Source organism: Macaca mulatta, chromosome 5 (assembly GCF_049350105.2).
Source record: "Macaca mulatta isolate MMU2019108-1 chromosome 5, T2T-MMU8v2.0, whole genome shotgun sequence".
Taxonomy (NCBI): domain Eukaryota; kingdom Metazoa; phylum Chordata; class Mammalia; order Primates; family Cercopithecidae; genus Macaca; species Macaca mulatta.
The window spans coordinates 81,609,568-81,635,790 of record NC_133410.1 but is presented as its reverse complement, the minus strand read 5'-3'; the positions used below and the strand labels follow the sequence as shown (position 1 = coordinate 81,635,790).

The 26,223-nt window shown below is 39.1% G+C and overlaps 1 protein-coding gene across 7 annotated transcripts in view; it reads left to right on the top strand.

Moving 5' to 3' along the window:
• The window catches only part of DCUN1D4 (defective in cullin neddylation 1 domain containing 4), a 73,429-nt gene that overhangs the window by 32,915 nt on the left and 14,291 nt on the right, over positions 1-26,223 (top strand). For all 7 annotated transcript variants that reach the window (XM_028848593.2, XM_028848592.2, XM_028848590.2 and 4 more), the window contains 4 exons: positions 879-970; positions 9,902-9,972; positions 15,114-15,205; positions 22,653-22,761. In XM_028848593.2, the coding sequence (XP_028704426.1) occupies positions 879-970; positions 9,902-9,972; positions 15,114-15,205; positions 22,653-22,761 (364 nt within the window). The remainder of the gene's footprint in view (positions 1-878; positions 971-9,901; positions 9,973-15,113; positions 15,206-22,652; positions 22,762-26,223) is intronic.

Sequence of the window (26,223 nt, the reverse complement as noted above, 5' to 3'; positions counted from 1 at the left end):
TAGGTAATTTATAAATAAGGGATACAAAAATGTATATACTTACAATTTTTATATCCAGATCATCATTTTAAAGCTATTGCCTCCTTTTCCCTCTCCATGTAGGGAGTATCACCTTCCTACCTTCCTCAGCCCCTGGTTATTATGAGTATGTCATTTTAGTGGAAGGTCACACTTGCAACAGGAGGCTGCTGTGCTTCCTGATTCAGTTCTCCAGTTTTTGCTGGGCTGTCCACAAGGCTAGAATCTGAAGAAAAAGGCAGAAGCTGGATTCTCTATTCTTCTGTCTCCTGAGGTTTCTAAGGTTATACTAATCAAGAAACCACCTAAGGGACGTTGTCTTTGTCAGCCTTACATCAAAGTTTATTTTTTTCCTGGAAGCTTGGACATGATTTGATGTTTCTTTTTATTTGCTTAGTGTTCTCTTGAGTTGTCTAATATTGAGAGATTCTTCCTTAGACTGTGTTCTGTGCCCAGCCTAACTTGTAAGACACAGAAGTCAGACATGAGTTGTAGGCTTATTAATTGCGGAAAACACCTTAGACATTTCTTGCCGTATCTCACCATTATTTTGTAGTTAGTTCTGGCTGGTGAGGTAGAAGGGAGTATATCAAATACCTGTTCTGCTCAGTTCTTACTGATTATTTCTTAATCAGAGAAAAACTGACATTAAGTGCTTACCACTTCTATATTAGGAGTGAATGTGTTTAAACACTGTAGTTAAAAGCTGAAGCCTGCAAATGCAGGAAATAAAATGTTTAAAGTATACTTAAAATACTGACTGAATAGATGTCTGGTTTGGGTAAAAGAATATAAATTATCTGCTACTTAAAAGAACTCAGTATCTTTAAATAACTTAAAACTGCTTTTTCAATTTCTAGCATGTATAGAAAATATGATTCAACTAGAATAAAGACTGAAGAAGAAGCCTTTTCAAGTAAAAGGTGCTTAGAATGGTTCTATGAATATGCAGGTAGGTAATCATTTGTATCATCTAAGACTGATCCTTATGACAATAAGGAGTACCTTAGAAGTAATTAAAGAATTTAAAAATGTGTACATTTCAAATTTGTGTGTGTATGTGTGTGTGTGTGTCCCTGTTAGAGGGAGAGAGGGACATAGCTTTAACAGATCACCAAATGGCCTATTTTTATAGCCAGCAGCTAAGCCAAATAATTCAGAACACTAGAAAAGAACTGAAAACATGAAATGACTTGGGAGAAGTACTTTGGATTGCTAGGAAAACTATTTAGAATGCTGATAATGGGTGATTATTGGTCAAAGCACCTGTGTTAAAATAAGCTTTGCTGCTTTGAACCCCTAGAGCAGTGAAATTTCTTTATATTAAGTGTTTCTATTTGGAAAGATCATTTGGCAGAAAACATTTGTTTTGTCACTTAAAATGTCTTAAATTTAGTCTTTCTTTTTACAACTTACTATAATTGGTTGGGTAATATAATGTTGCAACCTGGGGCTTATTTGTTATTGTGGCTTTGTGTGGTGTAAAAAAGAAAAAGAAAAAATTTTCAAACAAGCTCAAGCTGAAGACTCTTTCACCTTTCTTCTTTTTCACCTTACTTCAGGTTCTTTTATAACTTACCAACTGGCTATTCCAGCAACCTTCAGACCAATTTTCCTGTCATCAATCTCTTCTCCAGACAGCCTGCCATGTGCCACTGTTGTCTTATTTTTTTAAAACTAAGCTGAGCAGATCATACATGCATTCCTTAACAACCCCAACCGCTCCCCTCCAACCCCAACCCTATCTCCTGGCCAAAAAAATCCTTGCTATCTGCAGGATAAAAGACAGTGAACTCCCTGTGCTTTTGCCTGAAGTGATTTTCTCCACTTTTCTATCTGACATGCTCTATACATCTTTTAAACCCTTAATTAACTTAGTAGCCTTTTCTGTACTTCACAGGATAGTGTTTATAACTTTTTTTGGTTCCCTTTTATTGGTATCAAAATGAGGAATTCCCCCTGTAGCCTGATCTGGCTATTTTTCTCCTCTTCCCACCCAACCCTTTTTGTGATAAGAGCCTTGCCCCTGTTGTCTGCAGAGATTGGTCTAGGTGACTGGCACATAACCCAGGCCAGGACAGTCAGACAAATCTTCCCAGGGGTTTTCAGACTGAAGCTGGGAGGAGCATGTCTTTCTCTTCTGGTGGAGGACTTGAGAGGCTACAGTTCCGATTCCTGTAGTTCTTCTTTGGACTTTTGTGAGCTACCCCAACATCTTTCTAATGAATTCTCCGTCATTCCTTTAACAACTTTGATCTGGATTTTGTTCGCGAGGCATGGACACTAGTGCAAACACATAGATGGTTTTAGCATTTGTCTGTTTTCATGTTTACAGACAAATTAAACATGAATTTGTTTGATTCATTGAACCCGAATCTCTTGGAAACCTTTAGAATTTCTAGTAAAAGTGATTGACAGCTGGGTGCGGTGGCTCATGTCTGAAATCCCAGCACTTTGGGAGGCGAAGGCAAAAGGATTGCCTGAGTTCAGGAGTTCAAGACCAGCCTGGGCAACACGGTGAAACCCCGTCTCTACTAAAATACAAAAAAACTTGTTGGGCGTGATGACATGCACCTGTAATCCCTGCTACTCAGGAGGCTGAGGCAGGAGAATCACGTGAACCTGGGAGGCAGAGGTTGCAGTGAGCCGAGATTGTACCACTGCACTCCAACCTGGGTGACAGAGCAAGACTTTGTCTCCAAAAACCAAAAGTAATTTGACACTTTGCCAGGTATTCTGTAAATAGGTTCTGAATGAATGAAGAGCATTCTCATATTCTTATCACATTGATTATGAAGATCTCTTGCTTTCTTATATTGATTCACATTTATTGTTATGAAAATGTTTTATAAGAAGGAAATTTTAAACAAAGAAAAAGTACACTTAATCCCATCACCATAGCATAGTTATTCTGATCTTTTGGTGTACCTTCCTTTATAAGCAAACAGATTTTTTCATAATGGAAGCTAAGAAAATAGCAAGGGATGACTTTTCTTCTTGTTTGTCTTTCTCTGACTACAGAAAGGTGACATTTTGGACATAAAGATTAAGCTACATTATTTAGGTTCCTTGAAATCCCTGCTAAGTCGTTCATTTTAACTCATCCCTTAGCCATCCCTTTCTTTTTCCCCCTTTTGCTATAGCTTGTCCATGGGGAAAATCTGGCATTGGGAATAACTGAAAGCCCCATTGACATATGTTTTCATTTTGTGTATTCTCAACCACATGAACTGAAACTGTAGGTCAGTATTAGTCAAGAAAAATGAATCGGGAGAAGAACCAGTGTGACTAACAGGTTGTGCTGTAGGATGAGTCTGTAGGAGCAGGCTGTGAGACCACAGGCCCCCTAGATACCAGCACAAAGAGGGCTTATAAGTGAACTTGAGCCATGTTCATTTTCCGTAGAAGAGAGCAGGCTGGTTTGGGCTGAGGATAAATGCTGACTCCTTGCCTTTTAATCTGGAGGACACTGGAGTGGAGGGGCAGCAGGGTCCTGGTGTGTGATTATTTCACATGGATGGACCTTCAGCTCTTTCCAGCATTCTCAGTTCCACTTTGTACCTTGCCCTCTGCTTTACATGGCTCCTGAGGCCTGAGCCCAGCTCCTCCAAGCTTATGTCTGGCCAGTTAACCCCAGTCGTCCACTGCATATTCTAGAATGCAGCTTCTCACTTTCTAAAATCTCCACCAGCTCAATTTCTGATCTCCAGAAATGTAATAAATAAACCGTCCTTCGCTGGGGGCTTTTCCTCCTGTTCTCTGATTGTAGGTTTACTCCCTTTTGCACTTTGGTACTTTAGCTCTCTGTGACTTTAGAAAGGATTAGCTGGGAGGTTCAGGGGAAGTGTTTTTTTAGACCTTGATCTGAACCTGGACTCCCATTTGTTTCATTAGAGCGAAGACAACCAGGCCGGGCATGGTGGCTCACGCCTGTAATCCTAACACTGGGAGGTCAAGGCGGGTGGATCATGAGGTCAGGAGATTGAGACTATCCTGGCTAACATGGCGAAATCCCGTCTCTGCTAAAATTACAAAAAATTAGCCGGGCATGGTGGCATGCGCCTGAGGTGCCAGCTATTCGGGAAGCTGAGGCAGGAAAATCACTTGAACCCAGGAGGCAGAGGTTGCAGTGAGCCAAAATTGCATCACTGCACTCCAGCCTGGGCAACAGAACAAGACTCTGTCTCAAAAAAAAAAAAAAAGAATGAAGGCAACCAGTTTACATCATTTATCTAATAACTTCCACTTTTTGAAATGTATCTAAGAATAATGAATTAAACCAAATACACAGGTGCCAACATTGGTTTTACAGTTATACCAAAGCTCACATACATAGGTCATAATAGTTCTACAAGTTCTGACTGTAGGCCCTTAGTCTATTTTGGATTAAGTTCTATAGCAGAATTGTTTGGTTTACCAGAAATAAAGTCAGTCATGGACAGTTGTAACAAATAATAAACTGGTCTGATAGCGAAGGAAGAGATGTTAAAAACTACTCTAGAGACCATGTGGGCCCCATTTGCCTCCGTGATGTGGCATGCTGTAATTATGGGGCCATCATGAAAAGGTCAAATACCTTTAGTTAGGGGCCCCTGCTTAAGATGGCAGGGAAAGTGGAAGGACCACTTCTTTCTGGATTATTGTCAATATATCCGCCTTACCAGGTGTACCTCCAGTATCTTGTCACCTAGGGCATTTTATAGCTTATTATTTTAGATATAAGTTAAAAAAAAACTCAAACTTCACTTCTAACCTACTTTGTGTTAGCCAGTGGCATATTTGTTAGCTTGCTTGACAGAGGTAATTACCTTAATTCTACAGGTAAATTTAGTGTAAAATGCAACTAGAATCCCAACAAATCATGTGATTACAACTAGATTTAAATGTGTGCATGGGAAAGATGAGAAGAAAGGTGTTAGGGCTGGGCGCAATTGGTCACGCCTGTAATTCCAACACTTTGGGAGGCTGAGGTAGGAGGATCGTTTGAGCTAAGGAGTTTGTGACCAGCCTGGGCAATATAGTGAGACCCCATCTCTTGAAAAAAGTGTTAAGATGGCAGGGTTATTGGTAGCATTTAAATAATGTTGATTGGCAAACTGTATTTTAACTATTTTGGATAAGATATTACTTTTGACAGTCATGCCATTGCAAATTATACTCTAAAATCTTGCTCTTCTAAAACACAGACATGTGTATATAAGTAGTACAACAACACTGTATAAAATTGGGAAAAAAGAAAAAGCATGAATAACTTACATAACCCCTGCAAAGTATACCTCAGCAGACTTTTGTTGAGGTCTGGGGTGCAGTCAGCAGAAGCACTCTGCTCAGAGTTCATTTTCCCATGTGGCAAACAGGCAAATAAAGTGAGAAACATTATCTTTATAGTGAACATTGACAGAAAGAGACGGCGGCAGCCAAGTTGGAGGATGCACGAGGGGGAGGGGAAGCCAGGTAACACCCAAGCCCTGTGCAGAGGCATGGCAAATGCAGGCGGCTTGCTAGGCTCAAGAATAAGTTGCACAGGCTGGGCACGGTGGCTCACACCTGTAATCCCAGCACTTTGGGAAGCCAAGGTGGCCGGATCACGAGGTCAGGAGATCGAGACCATTCTGGCTAATACGGTGAAACCCTGTCTCTACTACTAAAAAATACAAAAAATTAGCCGGACGTGGTGGTGAGCGCCTGTAGTCCCAGCTACTCGGGAGGCTGAGGCAGGAGAATGGCATGAACCCAGGAGGCAGAGCTTGCAGTGAGCCGAGATTGCGCCACTGCACTCCAGCCTTGGTGACCGAGCCAGACTCCGTCTCAAAAAAAAAAAAAAAATTAAGTTGTACAGAAAGAGCTTTTTTAAATCAGGAAGAATAGAAACCAAAGAGATTTTTAAAAGAATTACAAAGTAACTTGCCCCCAGCTCTCTATGCAACTACTTCTCAATAAGCCATATCAGTAGATACCAAAAAGTATCTATTGCTAGAAACAACACAAAATAGGAATAGATTAATATTTCCTTATCAGAATAATTATTCTTTAATCTCACAGCCTAAATACTTTACAGTAGTAGAATGATGAAAAGAACTTTGATTCATATAAATAAATACACACATATACACTTACAATGGGATAACATAAAATGTATTAATATTAGCTAAGAAGAATGAAGTAGATATATGGGTCCTGTCACAGGAAGATTACCAGACACAGTCAGTGAAAAAGGCAAGGTGTAGAATTACAGGTACCTCACAAACCTATGTACAAATTTGAAAACTGCATTTTAGTATATATTTGCCCATATATAGCAAAAAGGTCCAGGAGGATACATGTCTATCTGGTAAAGAAAGGGAGAAGGCAACTTTCTTATTTAACTGTTTATTTTACTCTGTATCTTCTCTATTTGGATATTTTATCATGTGAATGAATTGATGTGTCGTGTGTCTAATACATACATGAATGTGCACATGTGGTTATATGCACTCTCAAACCAAAGAAAGCAGGCAATATATTGTATGATAAAATGCTAAATGTCCTATATGAGTCAAGAATGAGATAAGAATGTCCACTCTCACTACTCTTATTTGCCATTGTTTTGGAAGCTACTAGCCACTGCTGTTAGACAAGAGAAAGGAGGAGTGTAAATATTTGAAAGGAGGAGACAGAAATGATCATTGCAGATGAAATGATTAAATTACTTTACACTTGGAAGGCCAGAGAGAATGCCTGGGCAAACTTAGAAACACTAAATAAATATGTATACATTCCATGCCTATACAATTCTATGAGATGGCTTATTTTGGGAAGTGTTGTTAAAGAAGCTTTTTAATAAATAGTTGTCTCTGCAGAATAGGGAGGAGTTAGAGGGGGATAACTTCACTTTGGGAACATCTTTATTTTTTATTTTCAAATGAAACTGTTTATCATGTTTATGTATTAATGTACAAAACTAAAATATTACTTGGTTTTCTTCTGATAAGAAAACTAGGAATACAAAATATATATTTATATAAAAATTTATATTTTTATATTTATGTTTATACATTTATATAAAAAGGGGATAAAAGGGTACAAAATCCCAGAAAAAGTAACAGATTTGAATATATGAAGCAAAACATTGTGTAACAAAGTATAACATTTGTGATTAAAAGGAAAATAATGGCAAGGAGAGAAAAGTATTTGCTTTGGCCAGATTATGAGGAAGGGCCTGAGTTTGAACTTTAGGGAGAGCCAAGGATTTGAAGCAGAAAAATGACATAAGACTTCCCAGCAGGAGCTTCTTGTGACTTTAATGTTCCTCCTTTGTTAAGAACAGCCAGTCACCGTATACTTTGTGTTAGTGAAAGTCTTGTTACTTTGTATTGAAGTTACTCCTGGGCATTGTCTCCCTTCATGGAGGGCAGGGACCATTTGCACCCTAGGCAGCTACTGCAGTGCATAGCTCCAGAATGTGTCTAGTAAATGTTATGGTAATGAAATGGATACATTCTTTTATTTATTTTATTTTTTTTTTTTTTTGAGACGGAGTCTCGCTCTGTCGCCCAGGCTGGAGTGCAGTGGCGCCATCTCGGCTCACCGCAAGCTCCGCCTCCTGGGTTCACGCCATTCTCCTGCCTCAGCCTCCCGAGTAGCTGGGACTACAGGCGCCCGCCACCTCGTCCGGCTAGTTTTTTTGTATTTTTTTAGTAGAGACGGGCGCGGTGGCTGAAGCCTGTAATCCCAGCACTTTGGGAGGCTGAGACGGGCGGATCACGAGGTCAGGAGATCGAGACCATCCTGGCTAACACGGTGAAATGGATACATTCTAAGATGGTGGATTCTGCTGGACTTGGTGACTTGCTAGATCTAGAGGGTATGGGAGGATTGTAGAGCGATTGCTATATATTCTGGTATTCAGCCATTCATTTATTCCTTCATTCAGTTTTTATTGGACCAACTACTGTATACCAGATGGTATGCTGAACTTGTAAGAATAAAAGAACTGCTCTTGAGCTTAGAGGGAAAGACAGATGAGCTGGGACTTTGAATGCAGTGTGCTAAATGTGTGAGAACCATTCCTAGCATTGCGAGGGGTCACAGGACCGCCTGACCCAGCCTCTGCAGGTGGGGAGATTGAGAGGACTGCCCCTTTGCTCTCAGTCTTAAAGGTTGAATAAGTTAGCCAGGGGAGTTGGGGGAAGGGAGAGGAGGGGACAGGAAGGGGACTAGAGGAAGATAGGCAGAGACACAAAGAGTAATACCATGCTGGGTGTGTGTTCGGTGGTGGTGCAGAGTGAAGCCACATTTAAGTAGGTGTTTCTGGACCTTGATTTTTACTCATCCGGCAATATTTATTGATTCATTTATTTCTGAGAAACTTGTTTTACAGTTAGAAAGATATAAGACTGAGGAGGGAAGAAAGGCACTAGATCATAGAGAACCTTATGTGATAAGCCAAACACTTTGGATTTTATCTTTAGGCTCTAGGGAGCCATTGAAGGATTTTAAGCCAGCATGGGATTGCGTTTGAAGTGGATCCCTTCAGTGGCTGTTTGCAGGATGGGTCAAGGGGGAAAGACTCTGGAATTAGGAAATCATGAGGAGACTGCTGTAGTTGTCAAGAATAAAGCTTTGAAAGAGCATGGTGCAGGAGAGGCACAATTAAGAAATAATTAGAAGGTAAAATTGGTAGTACACTTGATAATTGATTGGGTGTGGGAGAAAGGAGGAATACAAGATGACTCCCAGGTTTCTATTTCTGGGTGTGCCACCAGCTGGGACAGCATACCAGAGGATAAGCAGGCCTGAGACGGAGAGACATTGGGCTCCATTTTAGTGAGGCAGTGTTTGAAAATGTGAAATTCAGGAGGAGTAGGTGTGAAGCAGAAGAAGAGTGTAGTTATGGCAGTTAAACAGGAGGTAGAGCAGCTAGTGAATAAAGTGGCAAGTAGTTCAAAAGTAAGGGGAAAATGTGGTCTAGAAAGACATTTGGGTAGGACCTGGGACCTTGAGTATGGTTGAAATTTCCTGAGAATAATGTATATAGCAAGCACTAGAAGAGGTTTAAGGATGAATCTTTGCACATCAAATTTAACCATCTGGGAGAAGCAGAAGAACCCATAAAGAAGCCAAAAGAAGAGAGGAAGGAGAACCAGATGAGAGAGGGTGCTTCCAGAAGCCATGGGAAGAGACAGTTTTGTGAAGAAAGAACTGCTTCAGATTTTCAGATATCACACAATGGTCAGTTAAAACAAAGACCGAATTTGTCTGTTAGATTCGACATTTAGGGGGTTATCAGAGACCTTGGCAAAAAGAATTTCAGTGGAGAGCTAGGAAAAGAAGAAACCAAATTCCAATGGCTGCAAAGTGAAACGGAGATAAATTAGAGATGGAATGTGTGGACGCTTCCTTCAGGAAGAATCAGGGCTAATGCTACAACGGAAAAAGGGGACCTTACTGACTTTATCAAGAACAGAGTGATAACTTGATTTTTTTCTATGTAAAAGAAACATTTATGTTTTTTCTTATTTAATTTTATAGAGACTATTATGTGGTTCTTTGCTGTGTTTCCAAAAATTATTTTATGTATTGAAATTATTACCCAAGTAAGAGTTGAAGATTAAGCTGTTTTAAAGAGGAGGAATTGAATTCAGCCTTAACTTTAGACAAATGGTATATACCATATTCCAACGATTGAAGGACATGGTGATAAGTTGATTTAAATGATTGTACAAAGTAGAGTCCTTCAAAGATACTGGAATTCCAGAATACTTTTCAACTTATACTTGATTTTTTTTTTCCAAAAGGAGTTAATGGCCTTTAAGTCTTACTTGTTGACAGTATATTACTACTACAGTGGTAATAGAGTAGTGTGAATGGTCAGATTTAATTTACATAAGATTGTATTTCACAGGAACTGATGATGTTGTAGGCCCTGAAGGCATGGAGAAATTTTGTGAAGACATTGGTGTTGAACCAGAAAACGTGAGTCTAACTTACTGAGTTGGGTGAATCCGTTGGTTATTTTTCTTACTTAAATCTTTGTTCTTTAGCAAATAAATAAATAAATAAATAAAAACTAATGGTATGTTAGTTTTTATGAAGCAATCTAAGAAATAAGTTCCAATTCTAGTTTGACTTATAAGCACATTTTCCATTCTTGTAAGTGATATGGTGTAACTACAGTTATTTTTTCTCTCATTTAATTTCTTGTATGTAAAAGGTACAGTAAGCCAGATGCTTACAAAATGGTGTGGCCACATTTGCCTACAATGACGGATCAACTGGAGGCCACATTGTACACTGTGTACCTTCGTGCCCCTCAGTAGTTGTTTCAGCCTAATGTAGAGTCAATGTAGGACTTAAAATTATTCACCATGATTTTGAGTAGATTGTAATTATCAAGACTTTTTCACAGATCTTTTACTTCCAATTGAATTTAGTTCAGAAAGTGATTTTTTTTTTTTTTTTTTTTTTTTGAGACAGAGTCTCACACTGTCACCAGGCTGGAGTACAATGGTATGATCTCGGCTCACTGCAACCTCCGCCTCCCGGGTTCAAGCAATTCCTCTGCCTCAGCCTCCTGAGTAGCTGGGACGACAGGTGTATGCCACCACACTTGGTTAATTTTTTTTATATTTTAGTAGAGATGGGATTTCACCATATTGGCCAGATGGTCTCTATCTCCTGACCTTGTGATCCACCTGGCTCAGCCTCCCAAAGTGCTGGGATTACAGGTGTGAGCCACAGCACCCAGCCATGATTGCTTTTTATAATGTAAAAAGCCCTAGATACTTATTTTTAGAGTGATTTTTATAGGCTTAATTATTTTTGCCTAATTCTTAGCATGTTATTGTTGAATATTTTTTTTCTGTTCCCACATCACCTCTCTTATACTAAAATGAAAAACTATGCTTATACACATGCACTGCCTCATTAACTATGCAGTTTAATATTACATTAGCTCCAGTGTAACAAATATGTACAAGACCCTAAATGAATTTATGATCTGGAAGAGATCTCAAGAGATCATTCCCTTTATTCAGGCTGTTTCGAAGACATCTGCCCAGGCATGTATATCATGCTTTTAAAGAAACTAGCAAAATTCACATTTTTTTCTTTAAACTTTTTATTTTACCCTTACCATTTCTGTGCTTCTGTCATCTACCTCGGCCCCCAGCAATGCTTTAAATTTTCTAAAGAGCCTTTGGAATGTCTTTCACTTATTACGTAGATTTTTATCTTTTGTGTGTGTGTGTGTGTGTGTGTGTGTGTGTGTGTGTGTGTGTGTTTTTTAATGTATTCCAGTTCAGGTATTTCAATAAATTACCCAACTTGGCATGAAGGTTTCGGGACACCTGGGTCAATAGTATTTTACCATAGACTGGGCCATAGGCACAAGAAAAGGCCATTACATTGAATTTAAGAAGGAAGTTTTCTATGAGAGCTGGGCCAAGCTTGGCAGAGTGTTTTCTAAACAGTGTAGTCAGAGGGCTGAGAGTGAGTTGGGCTTGAGAGGGGCTCTGGAGGTTCCACATAGGGTACCGTAATAAGTATATGACAGAGGAGTGGCAGCAGGGCCTGGGCTTGAAGTTAAAGGCTGAGAAGATTGGGAGACAAAGGGCTCGCTGGTATGTGAGGGATTAGCTGAGCATTTAGTCTCAGAGGCAGAAAAGCCTGTCAGGATGGGAGAGCACTGATGTTGATTCTAACTGAAAAAGAAAGGGAGGCCCAGCTCTTCAAGTTACTTCACCCCCAAATACCAGTACTCAATAAAAGATAGTTATTGTCATTCTTTTTTGGTAGTTATGAGTTCTTTAGAACTCTGTTTCTGGCCTGGCGTGGTGGCGCTCATGCCTGTAATCCCAGCACTTTGGGAGACCAAGGCAGGTGGATCACCTGAGATCAGGAGTTCGAGACTGGCCTGGCCAATAAGGCGAAACCCCATCTCTACTAAAAATACAAAAATTAGCTGGGTGTGGCTACTTGGGTGGTTGAGGCAGGAGAATCACTTGAACCCAGGAGGTGGAGGTTGCAGTGAGCAGAGCCAAGTTCATGCCACTGCACTACAGCCTGGGTGACAGAGCAGGACTCCGTCTCCAAACAAACAAAAAGAACTCCATTTCTGTAGGAATAGAAATAGCCTTAAAATTTAGAATCAAATTAAAGACTAAAAGGCCATATTATCCAAGTATGTAGGCCGGGCGTGGTGGCTCATGCCTGTAATCCCAGTACTTTCAGAGGCCAAGGTGGGTGGGTGGATCACGTGAGGTCAGGAGTTCAGACCAGCCTGGAGAACATGGTGAAACCCCATCTTTAATAAAATACCAAAATTAGCCGGGTGTGGTGACGTGTGCCAGTAATCCCAGCTACTCAGGAGGCTGAGGCACGAGAATCGCTTGAGTCCAGGAGGCGGATGTTGCAGTGAGCTGAGATTGTACCACTATACTCCATCCTGGGCAACAGAGTAAGACTCTGTCTCAAAAAAGAAAAAAAAAAGAATATTATCCAAATATTTACACTGTATGTACTTCAATTCCAAGCTGTCACCAATAGAAGTTATATTATTTTATATCACTAAGAAAGAAAAAGTGTTGCTAAATAAATTCTAACATGCTATATCAATTGTGGATGCATTCCCATTTCAGAGACATTAACGTTTGTAAAATAAGTGGTGAAATATGGTGTTTTCAAGCCTTGTCTGCATTGATAGGCAAGCACGTTTAAAGTATTTAAAACCCTCACCTTGCCTGATATTTGTAGCTTATGAAATTAAGCAGGCTTGTAAAATTCAAGTGTACGTTCATTTACCAAGATAACAGCAAAATTCTTTATTTAAGTACTTAGCTTTCTTGTTAGTTAACTTATGAAAGTCTTTTTTAGGAACTTGCCCATTATGAGTATCTGTTTTGGCTGCTTGGCCATGTTTCATTCATACTTGTGTGTGTGTGTTCTTGCACCTCACCATTTTTTTTTTTAACTTAACAAGTGTTTATGTAGAATTTTTAAATCTTTTTGGTAGAGAGTAGAATAGAGATGGTTTGAGAATACCTAGTTTGCATTAGAAAATATGAGCTGGTTAGTTGTCCTAGGTAAATTGATATGCAAGAGTCAGAATTCCTAGACATCTGAGGGATGAGGAAAAAATCCACTAATGTGTGAATAATTTGAAGAACTGTAACCCCATCGTTTTGGGAAATTCTTAGTAGCCCCTCGGTCTCTTAAGTCACCACTTTCTAACCTATTTAACAATCATGTTTTAGCCTTGTAAGCAATCATTACTAATCAGTCCTAGTGATTTACCTAGTAATCTAAATTTTTTAATCTAAAACAACCTAATGACTTTCAAAAATTCATATGTACTGATTTATTTGATGAAAGATCCTAAAAATTTCGTAGGTTCTCACTGATACTAATTTCCAGTGAGGAAAACCATAAAGCATCAAGAGAAAGCTTCTCCTTACTACTCTAGATGTAAATTAGACAGAGCTAGAGATTTTTTAGCCTACAACCTAGCTTATTGGCAGACAATTTAAGAAGAGCTTCTGAATCTCCTAACTACTCTTGTTCTAGAGTTTTTAATGGACATGTTGGCTCTCGGAGGCTCAGAAATCATTAAAAATGATTTCTTGCCTCATGTTTCATGTTTTTATATCATCCTAGTTCCTTTTACCACAGCCATCATCTGACCCAGTTGGGCACAGGGATGGTGTTTTAATGGTTTTGAATGATTCTTTCAGTAGCTGAAATGAAGCCTTAGGTTTAAAAGTAAAGAGATTGAATTAACTGCCAATGTGGGGTATCCTAGTCCTTGGAGAAACATACATCTCTACCCATTGCCTTTTTCTGTTTCAATACAGAGAGAGAGCCTGTTAACAGTGTGTACCTGATTCCCATTGTAGGACTTGGATGTTCCTTATATATGAATGACCGTCCAGAGATAACCAGTTCTACAGAGTGGCTGGCAGAATGGTCCTAAGAAGGCCCTGTCCCTCCTCTTTACCTTTTTAGGACTGACATTCTTTTTTAGTTACTTCTCACCTCTTCTAGCATCTTTGAGGTAGATGAGAAGGAAGGCTTCCTCCTCTTGTCCCAATCACACATGGCCTCAGCCCTGTCCCTATGTAGCATTCCAGATAGCTTAAAACTGGGTGCACCTTTGAAATGTCATTTTGTCTTTACACCTTCAGGTATTTATTAAAACTCACCATCAGTTCTCTGTGCTATCTTTTCTCTAAAATAGCTAAGTGAAACAGTAGCAAGCAGTGGCATAAACCAGAGTTGTCACCGTTTCTGAAACCTACATGGTTTCAGAAGAGTCACAAAAGCACAGGTGGCACCTGGGGGCCTGACCCTCCTTTACAAGTGATGGGACCATGCCACAGACCCTGGGCCCATTCCAGGCATAGTGCTGTCTTAAGTGGAATGTGGGACTACTTTAAAATAATTTCCAATCAGTGTATATAGTGAATTCACAAACATTAAAGTATATGTGCTACAACTCCACTGCGTGTCTCCTCCTGTCCACCTTGTTATGTTTTAATCCACTGTTCTACACCTTGCTGTTTCACTTAATACATCTTGGAGATTATTCCGTATTTGTCCAGCTAGTTCTACTTCGTTCATCTTAGTGGTGTCATAATATTCCTTTATATGGAATGTATTCAGCAAAGAAGTATTTAACCAGTCCCTTATTAATGGACATTTGGTTGTTTTCATTCTTTAACTGCTACAAATTGTACTGCAGTAAATACTGTTGACTATTCATCTTTGTGTCTGTTTACAGGTAGACCTATAAGATAACTTTCCATAGGTGGAATTGTCAATAACTGGTTTTACATTTGATACTGCCCTCTGGAGAGAGTGATCACCCTATACCTCCACTATTGTACATCAGGAGAATACATGCTTCTCCAAACTCTTGTCAGCAGACGATATTGTCAAATTTTTTGGATATTTGCCAAACTAGAACTCATTTTTGAAGTTAACTCTGCTCATATTTCAGTGACTGAACTACTGTAAACAGACGCATTTGGCAAAACGTTAATGTATTAATGACAGATCTGTTTGTTTATTCTTTTTTAATTTGTCTAATACATTTTTTTAATTGTGTATTTTTTTAACAGGTAGTTATGCTTGTCCTAGCTTGGAAATTGGATGCACAAAACATGGGTTATTTTACTCTGCAGGAGTGGTTGAAAGGAATGACTTCTCTCCAGTAAGTCCTAGGCTGCACTCATGGGGTCCCTGTCCTTCCCAGGTGGTTGCCTCTTCCTGGGACTTCAGGTTTCAGGTGATTGAGTGAGTGGAAGGAAGTCAGGTGGTCTGGCCAAGCTTCCTCAGTGGCCAAGGATGTAAAGACTAAGACCCATTTTGAGGACTATTCTGGGCGAATTTATAAACTGTCTATACGTGTATGTGGAGAGACAGAGTGTGTTGGTATTCTTGTAGAGCAGCTCTCTCCAAGAGAAATAGACCAACATTTTCTCATATGACAAAGCCACCTATGTAATTTAAGATTTTTTGATAGCCGCATGTAAAAGTAGAAACAGGTAAAATCAGTTTTAATCTATTTTATTAACCCCAAACAATCCAGCATATTTTCATTCCAACATATAATCAGTGTTTTTAAGAAGTCAATGAGATATTTTATGTTATTTTTTCTCATGGTTAGTCTTCAAAATCTGGGGTGTATTTTATGGTCCATCTCCATTTGTATTAGCAACATTTCAAGTGCTCAGTAGTCACATGTGCCCAGTGGCTATTGAGTTGGACGGTGCAGTTTTAGAGATTAAAAGGCAAAGACTTACTGGCATCTGGTTTATAGTTAGTGAGAAAAAGTTGAGTAACATATAACTTGTAAGTTAAAATATTTGATATCTCTTTATATATTCTGATTTTAGCTTTGGGTAAAATTAAAACTTCATTACTCCAGTGATTTAAAAAATTAATAAAGATTTGGTTTGTGTAACCTGACCCAGGATAAGAAAAATCAGTGGTTTTATGTATTTGCCTTGTGCATACAGTATGTGCGTGTGTGCATGCGCCTGCGTGTTGTGTGTTTGCTCAGTTTCATTCAAGAAAACAAATTGTCATTCTATATTAGGCCTTGAAAGATGCAGTTAAAGTGGATGACTAAATGTTTCAAATAGCATTGAAGATGAAGTGCTAATTCTTAACATAGTAATTTTAATCTAAAGTAGTTGGGATGACTTATCTTTTTCTTTTCACTTTAAGAATAATAGGTCTTGATTTTTACTGGATTAGAATTGGAGTCGAAATGGTTTTATTTAAATAATTTTGGAATTTGTCCACTTTTAATGTCACTGTTAATTTGTTATTGTTAAGAATGCTTTCATATCGTGCTTTAGTAGTTTATGAAGACTTTTCACTGTTCTCACATTTGAATGCCTCATAGCTACTTTGTGAAGAAGACAGATCAGATTTTATCCTGAACATTTTACAAATGAGGAAACTGAGGCAAAGAGGTGATCGGTGATGTGTGAATGTGGCAGAGATGGGAAGAACACTTAAGGCTTCTCATTCTTAAATCATATTCTTCCTTCTAACAATATTATCTGATGACAAATGAGTTTTAGGTAAAAGCCAAACCACCCTTTTCACCCTTTTACAAATATACTTTCCTATCAGAGTGTGTTCTAGAATTTTAGAGTTAAATTCTCTGAAATGTTTTAAAACTTGTTTGTCCTTTTGGGGGAACAGCTCCTGATGATTTTAATCCTTTTCACTCTCTTTCATTATTTTTCTCACTTTTCTTCATTGCTTCCTTTTTCTTTTCTTTTCTTTTCTTTTTTTTTTCTTTTGAGACGGAATGTCCCTCTGTCACCCAGGCTGGAGTGCAGTGGCGTGCTCTTGGCTCACAGCAACCTCTGCCTCCTGGGTTCAAGTGATTCTTGTGCCCCAGCCTCCCGAGTAGCTGGGATTACAAGAGGGCACCACGACACCCGGCTGACTTTTGTATTTTTAGTAGAGATGGGGTTTCGCCATGTTGGCTAGGCTCGAATTCCTGACCTCAAGTGATCTGCCCACCTCAGCCTCCCAAACTGTTGGGATTACAGGCGTAAGTCACCGTGCCTGGCCATCATTGCTGAGTAGAGCAGCCGATGGCTCCATTTTAAAGTGTCCTTGTGATGATGAATGCATGGGCGTATCAGGATTTTATTTCCAGCCTTCAGACGAGGCACCATCAACATTTTCAGGCCCATTTTTATTTGTCTTAAGAAGGTGTGATACCCAGTTTGTATAGTACTAAGTTCTTTACAAAAGAATGTCCCTCTGCAAAAGAATATTACCTGATACCAGACCTTGCCCATGTGTTTTGAGGGCCATGTCTCCTGGGAAGTGAGAAGCAATTTCCTGGAAGAGGTCTGTGTCCGTGTTCTGAGTGCAGGGTACTCCTTCAGGCTGTTTGTTGGGAACCTTGCTTGCCACTTTGTATGATGCAGGTGGTGGCAGGTGGGTTCTCAGGGTGATTGCCACTTGATCCTCGCAATTTGGAGTTTAGTGACAAGCCTGATCCACTATAAAGACATGGAGGAACTGCTTGCTTTTTGTGATGTGAAACTCTGAGGTTGGTGTCCTCATCAATGAGGTGGAGATAATTATTCAGAATAACTTTTAAGTTTCTTTGTAGTTCAAAAATAGTCCAACTTCAAGTTTGAAGAACCTCTGCCTACCCTCCCACCCCTACTTTCCAGCCTTTCTAGATTAGTCATTTGTTCAGCAAATGTTTGAATGGCAGTGATATGCCAAGTATAGTATTCCAGACCCTAGGGAAACAAAAACCATGAGTAAGATAAAGTCCATTAAGAGGAGGGGCTTATAAACAATATTCAGGCAAAAGATCTAAAAGTAACACAGTCACTTATCTTTATGCCAGTAAAGTAACTAAATAAGCATTGTATTTGTGAGGTATGTGCACCTAGTACTCAAGAAAACCCAGAGAGTAATCATTTACATGCTCTAAAGGCAGAAAGTAATCTATCTTTTAAACTACTTTGTCTTCTGTTTTGGATTTCTTTTCTATTTTTGCTCATTTTGATTTTATTAAACCTATCTAATGAAATATTTTGATCTCAAACTGGAATTAACAAGTATAGAACAAAATCTTTATTTATATATATTCATGTCTTAGGCCATTTAGGCAGCTATAACAGAATGCTTTAGACTGGGTGGCTTATAAACAACAGAATTTTATTTCTCTGGAGGCCCAGAAGCTCAAGACCAAGATGCCATAGATTTGGTGTCTGGTGAGAGCCTGCTTTTTGGTTCAGAGATGGTGCTTTCTAACTGGATCCTCCCATGTTGGAAGGGGCAAACAAGCTCCCTTGGGTCTCTTAACTAATCTCATTCATGAAGTTTCTGCCCCCAGAACCTAATAATCTCACAAAGGCACCACTTTTTGATACCATCGTCTTGGGGGTGAGGATTTCAACCTACAAATTTAAGGAGGATGCATACGTTCAGACCATTCATTATATTTAGTTAAAATGCTGCAAAAAAGATTAAAAAAAAACATTACTGTATGGTGGGAGTGTGGTAGAAACAGAAAGCCCATGGGCTGTGAAACCAGAGTTTTCAATCATTTCTGTCATTTCCTGGGTGTCTCTGGTAGCATCATTAAACTAGGGTGTTGAAGTACAGCTGTGGCTTATGCCTGGGCTCTCAAAAATTAATCTCCTTGATGCTCTCCAGAGGAATTGTGTGCTTGGCTTCCCTAGGGCCTGTGAACCTGGAACAGGAGGTGAATGGTGTGAGAGTTTGGTCTTAGGCTGGCAGCTGGTAGGGAACATCTATCCTTGCACTCCCGAGATCATTCCTCTGCCAGAGAAGACACAGCTCCTGTTTTGGTCTGATGAATTAAGCTAATTGTGGTGCTTAAACTTAAAAGAAAAAGTGAGAATTGTAACTACAATAAACTGATGATGGCCTGGAAAAATACCTTTGGGATGACTAAGTGAAGGGGCAGAGGCCTTTTCCTGGGTAATAGGGGAAAGCTACCTCTGATTTTATAAACTTTGAAGATTACTGTGTTGATTTCTGTCCTTACAAATCTGTTACAGCAGCAAACTCAAAAAGAAAACATTGTGTGCATTTTTTGTGTTGGGAAATGGTGTTCCTTAGAAGCGTGGCACTGTCACTGTGACTTCTACAAGTTTTTTTATACATGGTACATAGAAACATGTTGGAAGACTTGAGTTAAAGATGTGGCTGCTTTCTAAAGTCACGTTGGTGCCTTACATGTCCCAAGCCAGGCTCTGTTAGAACCGAGTCTGAAGATGTGCATATTTACTGGCCACTAGATGGCAGCCTGTGGTTCTGGACAGGGTGACTCAGTGGCTTGTTTCACTATTGGGGGCCAGTCCAGGGGCTTTGTGTGTTCAAGACCCCCTTTAAAGCAGATTAAACTCTGTATTGGCAATATTAGCTCCAACCCCAGGTTTTTAATGGGTATATGAGTTAGTAATATTACTTGTGTATTTTATGTGAAAAGCACAAGAACTGTTCATTTCCTGCATTTCAGACAGGATCTCTGAGCATCTTTCAAACATAGGGACATCTTTTTGCCAAGGTGTTGGACTTGCTCCCAGGCATGCTGCAGAACTTCACATTTCTTCTCATAGTAGCTCTGCCTGGAGATTTATAGCTAACTTTATTTTCTTTTAACTATGGGGTAGTTATCTAAATTAGTGCTTCCTGCTCTTGAATCTGTTAAAACAAACAACTGCTCCTCTTCTTCTTCTTCTTCTTCTTCTTAGACAGGACTAAACTAAACTGCCAGCCAAATCTGTGGCTTTGGTCCTTGACCCTCTTTCCAGTGAAGAACAGGGACCTGGACTTTATGGTTTTGGGTTACCCAGTTTCCCTCCTCTGTGACTCTCCACCATTATTATTAATATTATATTATTATATGCACACCATTAAAAACACTAACCCTATAGTAGAAGCACCCAGTGTAAATTCAGCCCTGCCTTCCAGACTTAACTCCTGTTTACTGCTTTCTTGTGTATCTTTCTAGTCCCTGTGACCCCCTCATTGGGATTCTGGCGCTAGATCTCTAACTGGCTCTCCATATCTCTTTTCCTTCCCCCCAGTCCTTCTCCATGGAGGTCAAGAGTGAGCTTGTCCAGATGCAGCCCTGATCATGGTCTTTCTCATAGTGGCAGGTGCCCTCCTTTGTTCCTAGGATGTAATTTTAAAAACCCTCACTCTGGACTACAAAAGCCCTTTATGAGCCCGACCGCGTGTTCCTCTCAGCATCATCTTATACCTCTTTCCATCTTCGTCTATACCCTCCAGCCACAGTGGCTGTCTTTTAGTCTGTTGGACTTAAACCATACTCCCATCTGCTTCTAGGCCTTTGCATATGCTGTTCCTAATAGACAGAGAGCTTTTCCCACCTCTCCAAAATATCTAGTTCCTGCTTATCTCTCAACTCTTAGCTTATGTGTCATTCTCTTGAAGAAGTGTTTTCCGACTCTAAAATAACCCAATTTTAATCTTTTTTACTTTTCACATTAGGAAGAAATAAAGGACTTTCTAAATTGTTCTGTTTCATAGAAATTAAACATTTAGCCTAATTGCAGGCTCTTAGATAGTTTATCATCTCAACAAAGAGATCATAAGGATTTATTTGTAGTTAGGTACAAAGAAGCAGCAGATTTTAAAAACAGATTTGTTTTTAAAAATAGATTAGTGTGCTCTATTATGAACCATTTTAGTTTATACAGTATATAAAACATATTGATAATACTTGGTATATGTATTATCTGTACTTAGTAGGTTAAAGATCTATAATAGAGAAACACAATACATATTCAGCATTGAAAATCTTTAATATTGCTGGTGAAAATGGTGGCTCTTGATTCTCATTTTTAAGGGCTAGATATTGCAAACAGAAAATCAGTTTGTAAAAAGAGCCAGTAAGTCTGCTTGCTTATGAAAAGTAAACACTGTATCACTTACTGGTAAAAACAGATTATCACCACCAAGGCTCCCTGGAGAAATGGCTGATTTCAAGTCTGGAATAGGGTAAGAACAGGGTGAGCTGGAACATCTTGTTCCAGAAAGTAAGGTAATGCTCGGAGACTTGGCGGGGACATGTCAGAAGGAAACTAGAACCAGCTTTAGGGGGCTACTGCCCAAATGGGGAAAGTTTGTACGGTCAAAAAGAATAATGACAGTAACAGATTATAACACACTGAATTAAACGCAAAAAATCCTAAGTCCAGAAAATAAGAAGGTCATGTGTGGAGCTCTTCTTTATAGAAGAATTATAGCCAATAAATGTAAAAGGAATGATAGGATTAGAAAATCACCATCTTGGATCTTCAGATGTTACTGATTCAGGCAGGTATCACCAATGGATGCTATAAGCGTTGTGTGTTGTCCCGAGTATGTCCTCCTTGTGAGGTCTTTAAAGATCATTCCAGCATGGCCACAGAACTTCCACTGGGAGAGGCATAGGAGATTAAAGGATTTATTTTATTCTCAGGTTCTAGAGAGGGAAGCATGGCATGCCACACAGGGAGCTATATGGGAGAAGCTCCCAGGGAGTGGGCTCTGCTAAGCAGGTGGGGAACCTAGAGAGAGTGAGGACCCATGGGCAAGTTCCTTCCCTGGATGTCAGATTGGTGGGTGTGGATGTCACTCAGTCATAGTCAGGGGAGGGCAAGAAGGGGACCTTGTGGCAGGGGGCAGACTTATCACTAGTGGACCTGGTCTCCTGGATAGGATGTTCATTGCTTATTTGTGGGGATATTGAGACAGGAGGAAAATAGGAAGTTTAAGTGTAGTGTACAATACACATTGAGTGAAAGGTTGTTAGGACTGGACATTTATAGTCTCAAGGGATCATCCTGTAGATACTTACTATTTCAAAGAGGAAGAATTGCTTTTCAATGGAAAATGGTAGACACCACCGTAACAATAGGAATCCAGTAATGGGACAGGGATAGACAGACATGATGAATAATGTTGTTGTATCTAATATAATCATAGGGAAATTATGATTTCCCTGTGATCATATATAGTGTTGGAAGTGTTGGATCTAATATAATCATAGGGAAATTATTTGACAGATGGACATTCTGCAAAAGCAAGTGGTCTGGTCTCCAAAAATGACATTGTCAAGAAAGAAAAAGGCAGGGCACTCTTCTAGAGACTAAGGAAATATGACAGCTAAAAGCAGTGCATGGTCCTTGATTGGTTCCTGGTTGAAAACAGCTATAAAATAAATTGGGGAATAACTGGGAAATTTGCATGTGGATTGTATATCAGCTAAGAAAGTTAACATTGATACAGTAGTAAGACTGATGATGGTTTTGAAGTGTTTAGGGATGAAGTTTCATTGTGTTTGCAACTTTTAAATGGTATAGAAAATGTATACGTATATGAGAAAGAGTGCATAAATAGAAAAAAAGTTAATTGCTGGATCAAGGGGATAGTATATGAGTGGTTATTTACTATTCTTTCAACTTTTCTGTACATTTAAAAATTTTTTAAGTGTAGAGAGAATAGATTATGGATGAGTTTCAACTTCAGGGTATGTTCTTTCCTTTGGTATTGGGTTTATATTACTGCCTCAATTAAAAAAATTAATAAATGAACTCAGTTCATAATTTGCTTTTATTTTGTTTTTCTAGATGTGATACAACAGAAAAACTCAGAAATACTTTGGATTACTTAAGATCATTCTTAAATGATTCTACAAACTTTAAACTTATTTACAGATATGCGTTTGACTTTGCACGGGTGAGTTCTCTGGAGCCTATCCAGATGTTTCCCTCTTTTCCCTCCCCTTTTAAAATTGCCTTTTGAGGTTCGTTTTTACATGCCACAGCAAAAAATCTTGAATAAGTTACTCCCAGGATGCTAGTTAGCATTTCTTTCTACATGTATGCTTTTGAAAACGAAGTTTGATTCTGGGCAAACATTTTGTAAGTCAGCAAAAAGCTCTAGTGGCAGACGTTTACTGGCTCTTGCAATTGGTTTAGAAGTAACATGGGCATGCAACACACACTGTCTTAAATGTCTCTTAGATAAGCTTGGAAAAGCTTTCCTTCTCACAGAACAACAAACCTTCTCCTGTTGACTTTACTAGAATAAGCTAATCATATCTAATTCAGATTCACCCTGGGTGCTATTATTGTATTTAGAAATCATGTGAATTTTAGACCTAAGCTACTTTCAGTGAACATTACTCAAATGTATTTTTCTAATCATCGTTTTGAAAAGCAATTACCCTGTTTCTCACGTAGTGAGTCAAGTCGAAGTATGTGAAAGTGGTTCCCTTGGAGTGAAATAAAAGTCTTACTTTTCAGCCTAGTCACCACACATAGTGAATTTTGAAGCACCAGCTGGCATCATACTCAATTCAAACAAAATCTATATCCCATACAATTATAGTTTATTCTGAAATGATGTTTTCTGTTAAGTCTGTTTGTTTAGTGGATTCAGGTGACTAGGCTTTCTTGTTTGATTGCATTTTTTTAATGATTTTTTTTTTTTTTTAAGGCAGAGAACTCAGTGACAAATGATTCTTTTTTCCTTGCCACCATATTGATTTTTTTCACTTTTTACTCTCTTTGGCTCTGCCAGTTCAGCACCAAAGGAGATAGTGAATTTTGATACATCTTGCAATAACGTTCTCTGTGGTGCCTTCATTCATGCGTTTTCCCATTATTACAACCTTCTAGTAAAATCACACCATGCATAGCAATGTATTGATGTTAAAAATGATGAGGTAAAATTCAGATACAGTGTATGATAAAATGGCATTTATATAATAGTATATAAAAGTTACATGCCAGGCCAGACATAGTGGCTCATACCTGTAACCCCAGCACTTTAGGAAGCTGAGGCAGGAAGATCACTTAAAGCCAGAAGTTTGAGACCAGACTGGGTAACATACTGAGACCCTGTCTCTATAAAAAATAAATTTAAAAATTAGCCAGATATGATGCCTGTAGTTCTGGCTACTCAGGAGGCTGAGGTGAGAGGATTGCTAAAGAACAGGAGTTCGAGGTTAAAAAAAGAAAAGGGAAGTTATTTGTCATATGCTTTTTTTGCTAAATGCTTTTAAAATAGTTAACTGGTTTCTAGGATTAAATAGTTTATTTCATGAGGTTTTTTTTTCCTCCCGAAGTCAGCTGTTTCTTATAGTATGGGCAGAAATTCATTTGGAAACATCATACCTTCTCTACTCAAATCACCTCTATTTTCTAACTTCCTTGATTGGGGGGTCACAGTTCTCCCAGATATTCAATGTGCTTTAGATCCAGGTTCTGCTTTACTCCTCCCTGACTTCCGTCCCATTCTGGGGCAGTCACCCTGGCCCATCTCATGAGTGCTCCTTTGGCCACCTTTTTCTTGGTGCCTCCACTGCAGCCTCACCGGTGGAGGCCGTGCTTCTCCTTACCAACACTCTTCTGGTAGCCTCATGTCCACATTCTTTCACTTCTTACCCAGCGCTCACATCACTAGGGTGTCATTCCTCTTCCTTCAGCCCCTGGGTCACTCAGCCACCTTCCTGCTCCCCACAGCCTCTAGTACCTCCCCACTGTCTTTATATCGACCCAACACTTCCCTGTGTGTATGACACAGTTGTTCCCACGGCAGCTCTAAGGGACAGCCAGGGGTGGTTTCAGTCCACAGAGTAAGAAAGTGCGCTTCAGCAAAGGGGAGAAATGGCCACGTTGTTCATAGTAGATCCATGACTCAAACCGAGGCCTTCTGTCTCCAGGTCTAGTGTGTGGGTTACTCCAGACCCTCACAACTAAGTCCCAAGCTTCCCCATGCAATGCCTGCATTGTGATGAAATTGCATTAACGGTTGCTCACTGGCCCTGCTTCCTGGCATCTCTGCATTCTGCCTTTGGTCATGCTGGGCCCTTGCCTAGCACCCCATTTGCACTAGCATAGTTGTATCCATCCAGGCCCTGGGTCTGAGCCACGTGCTTCTGCTTCCACATAGCCTGCCCGTCAGCCTGTCAGGGATCATCCTGTCAGGGTGGTGCTGGTTTCAGTTACATACTCCTGGTGTCTCCTCTGCTTGACTTTGAAGTTTGAGTACAGAACTTAATTTTTCCTGGTAGATTGAGGGACTCTGTACTTTCTTTCTTTGTACGTCCTTTGTTTTAAAGGAGAGTCTCAATTAATATTGGTGGATTAAGCCCTTTCACATAACAATAAATAAAAACAACCATATTTAATCATTGCCTAATTACCAGATAGATTCAGTTTAGCTAAAATATGCTCTAAGATAAATTTTTTAATGGATCCTGTTCTTTTTTGCTTTGTTTTGTTGAGCTGTATTTTCACCAATTTTGAGATGTTGTATTTTCATTTTCATTCAGTTAAAAATATTTTCTAGTTCCCCTTGTTAATTCTTTTTTGGCCCATTGATTATTTAGAAGTATGTTATTTTCCAGGTATTTAGGATTTTCCAGATATTCTTTGTATTGTTGATATTCAGTTTAATTCTGTTGTGGTCAGAGAACATACCCTGTATAATTTTAATCTATTTGATTTATGGTCCAGAATATGGTCTGCTGCAGTGAATGTTTTATGCGTACTTTAGAAGAATGAAATGTTCTACTGTTGTCAGTGGAGTGTTCTATAAATGTCAATTAGGTCAAGTTGGTTGATAGTGTTGTTCAGGTCTTCTGTATTCTTCCTGATTTCTGTCTACTTGTTCTATCAACTACTGAGAGAGGAATGTTGAACTCTCCACCTGTATTTCTTCTGTCACCACTATCACTTTTTTGCTGCATGTTTTGAAGCGCTGATATTAGGTTTAGACATACTTAGTATTGTTATATCCTCTTGATGAATTGAGACTTTTTACCATTATGAAACGTCTCTCTTTATCTCTAGTAATATTCCTTATACTGAAGTCTACTTTGTCCAATACAAATGTGTTCACTCCAACTTTCTTTTGATTAAAGTCTGCATGCTATATCTTTTTTAAATCTTTTACTTTTAACCTGTTTGTTTCTTTACGTTTAAAGTGGGTTTCTTATAGATAGCATATGGTTGGGTCTGACAATATGTGTTTTAACTGGGATGCTGAAACTGTTACATTTAATGTAATTATTGGTATGGTCAAAATTTATATCTCCTATCTTGCTATTTTTTCTCTATGTATCCCACCTATTTTTTGTTCATTTTTTCCTCTTTTCATGCCTTCTTTTTAGATTAATTTTTTAAATCATTC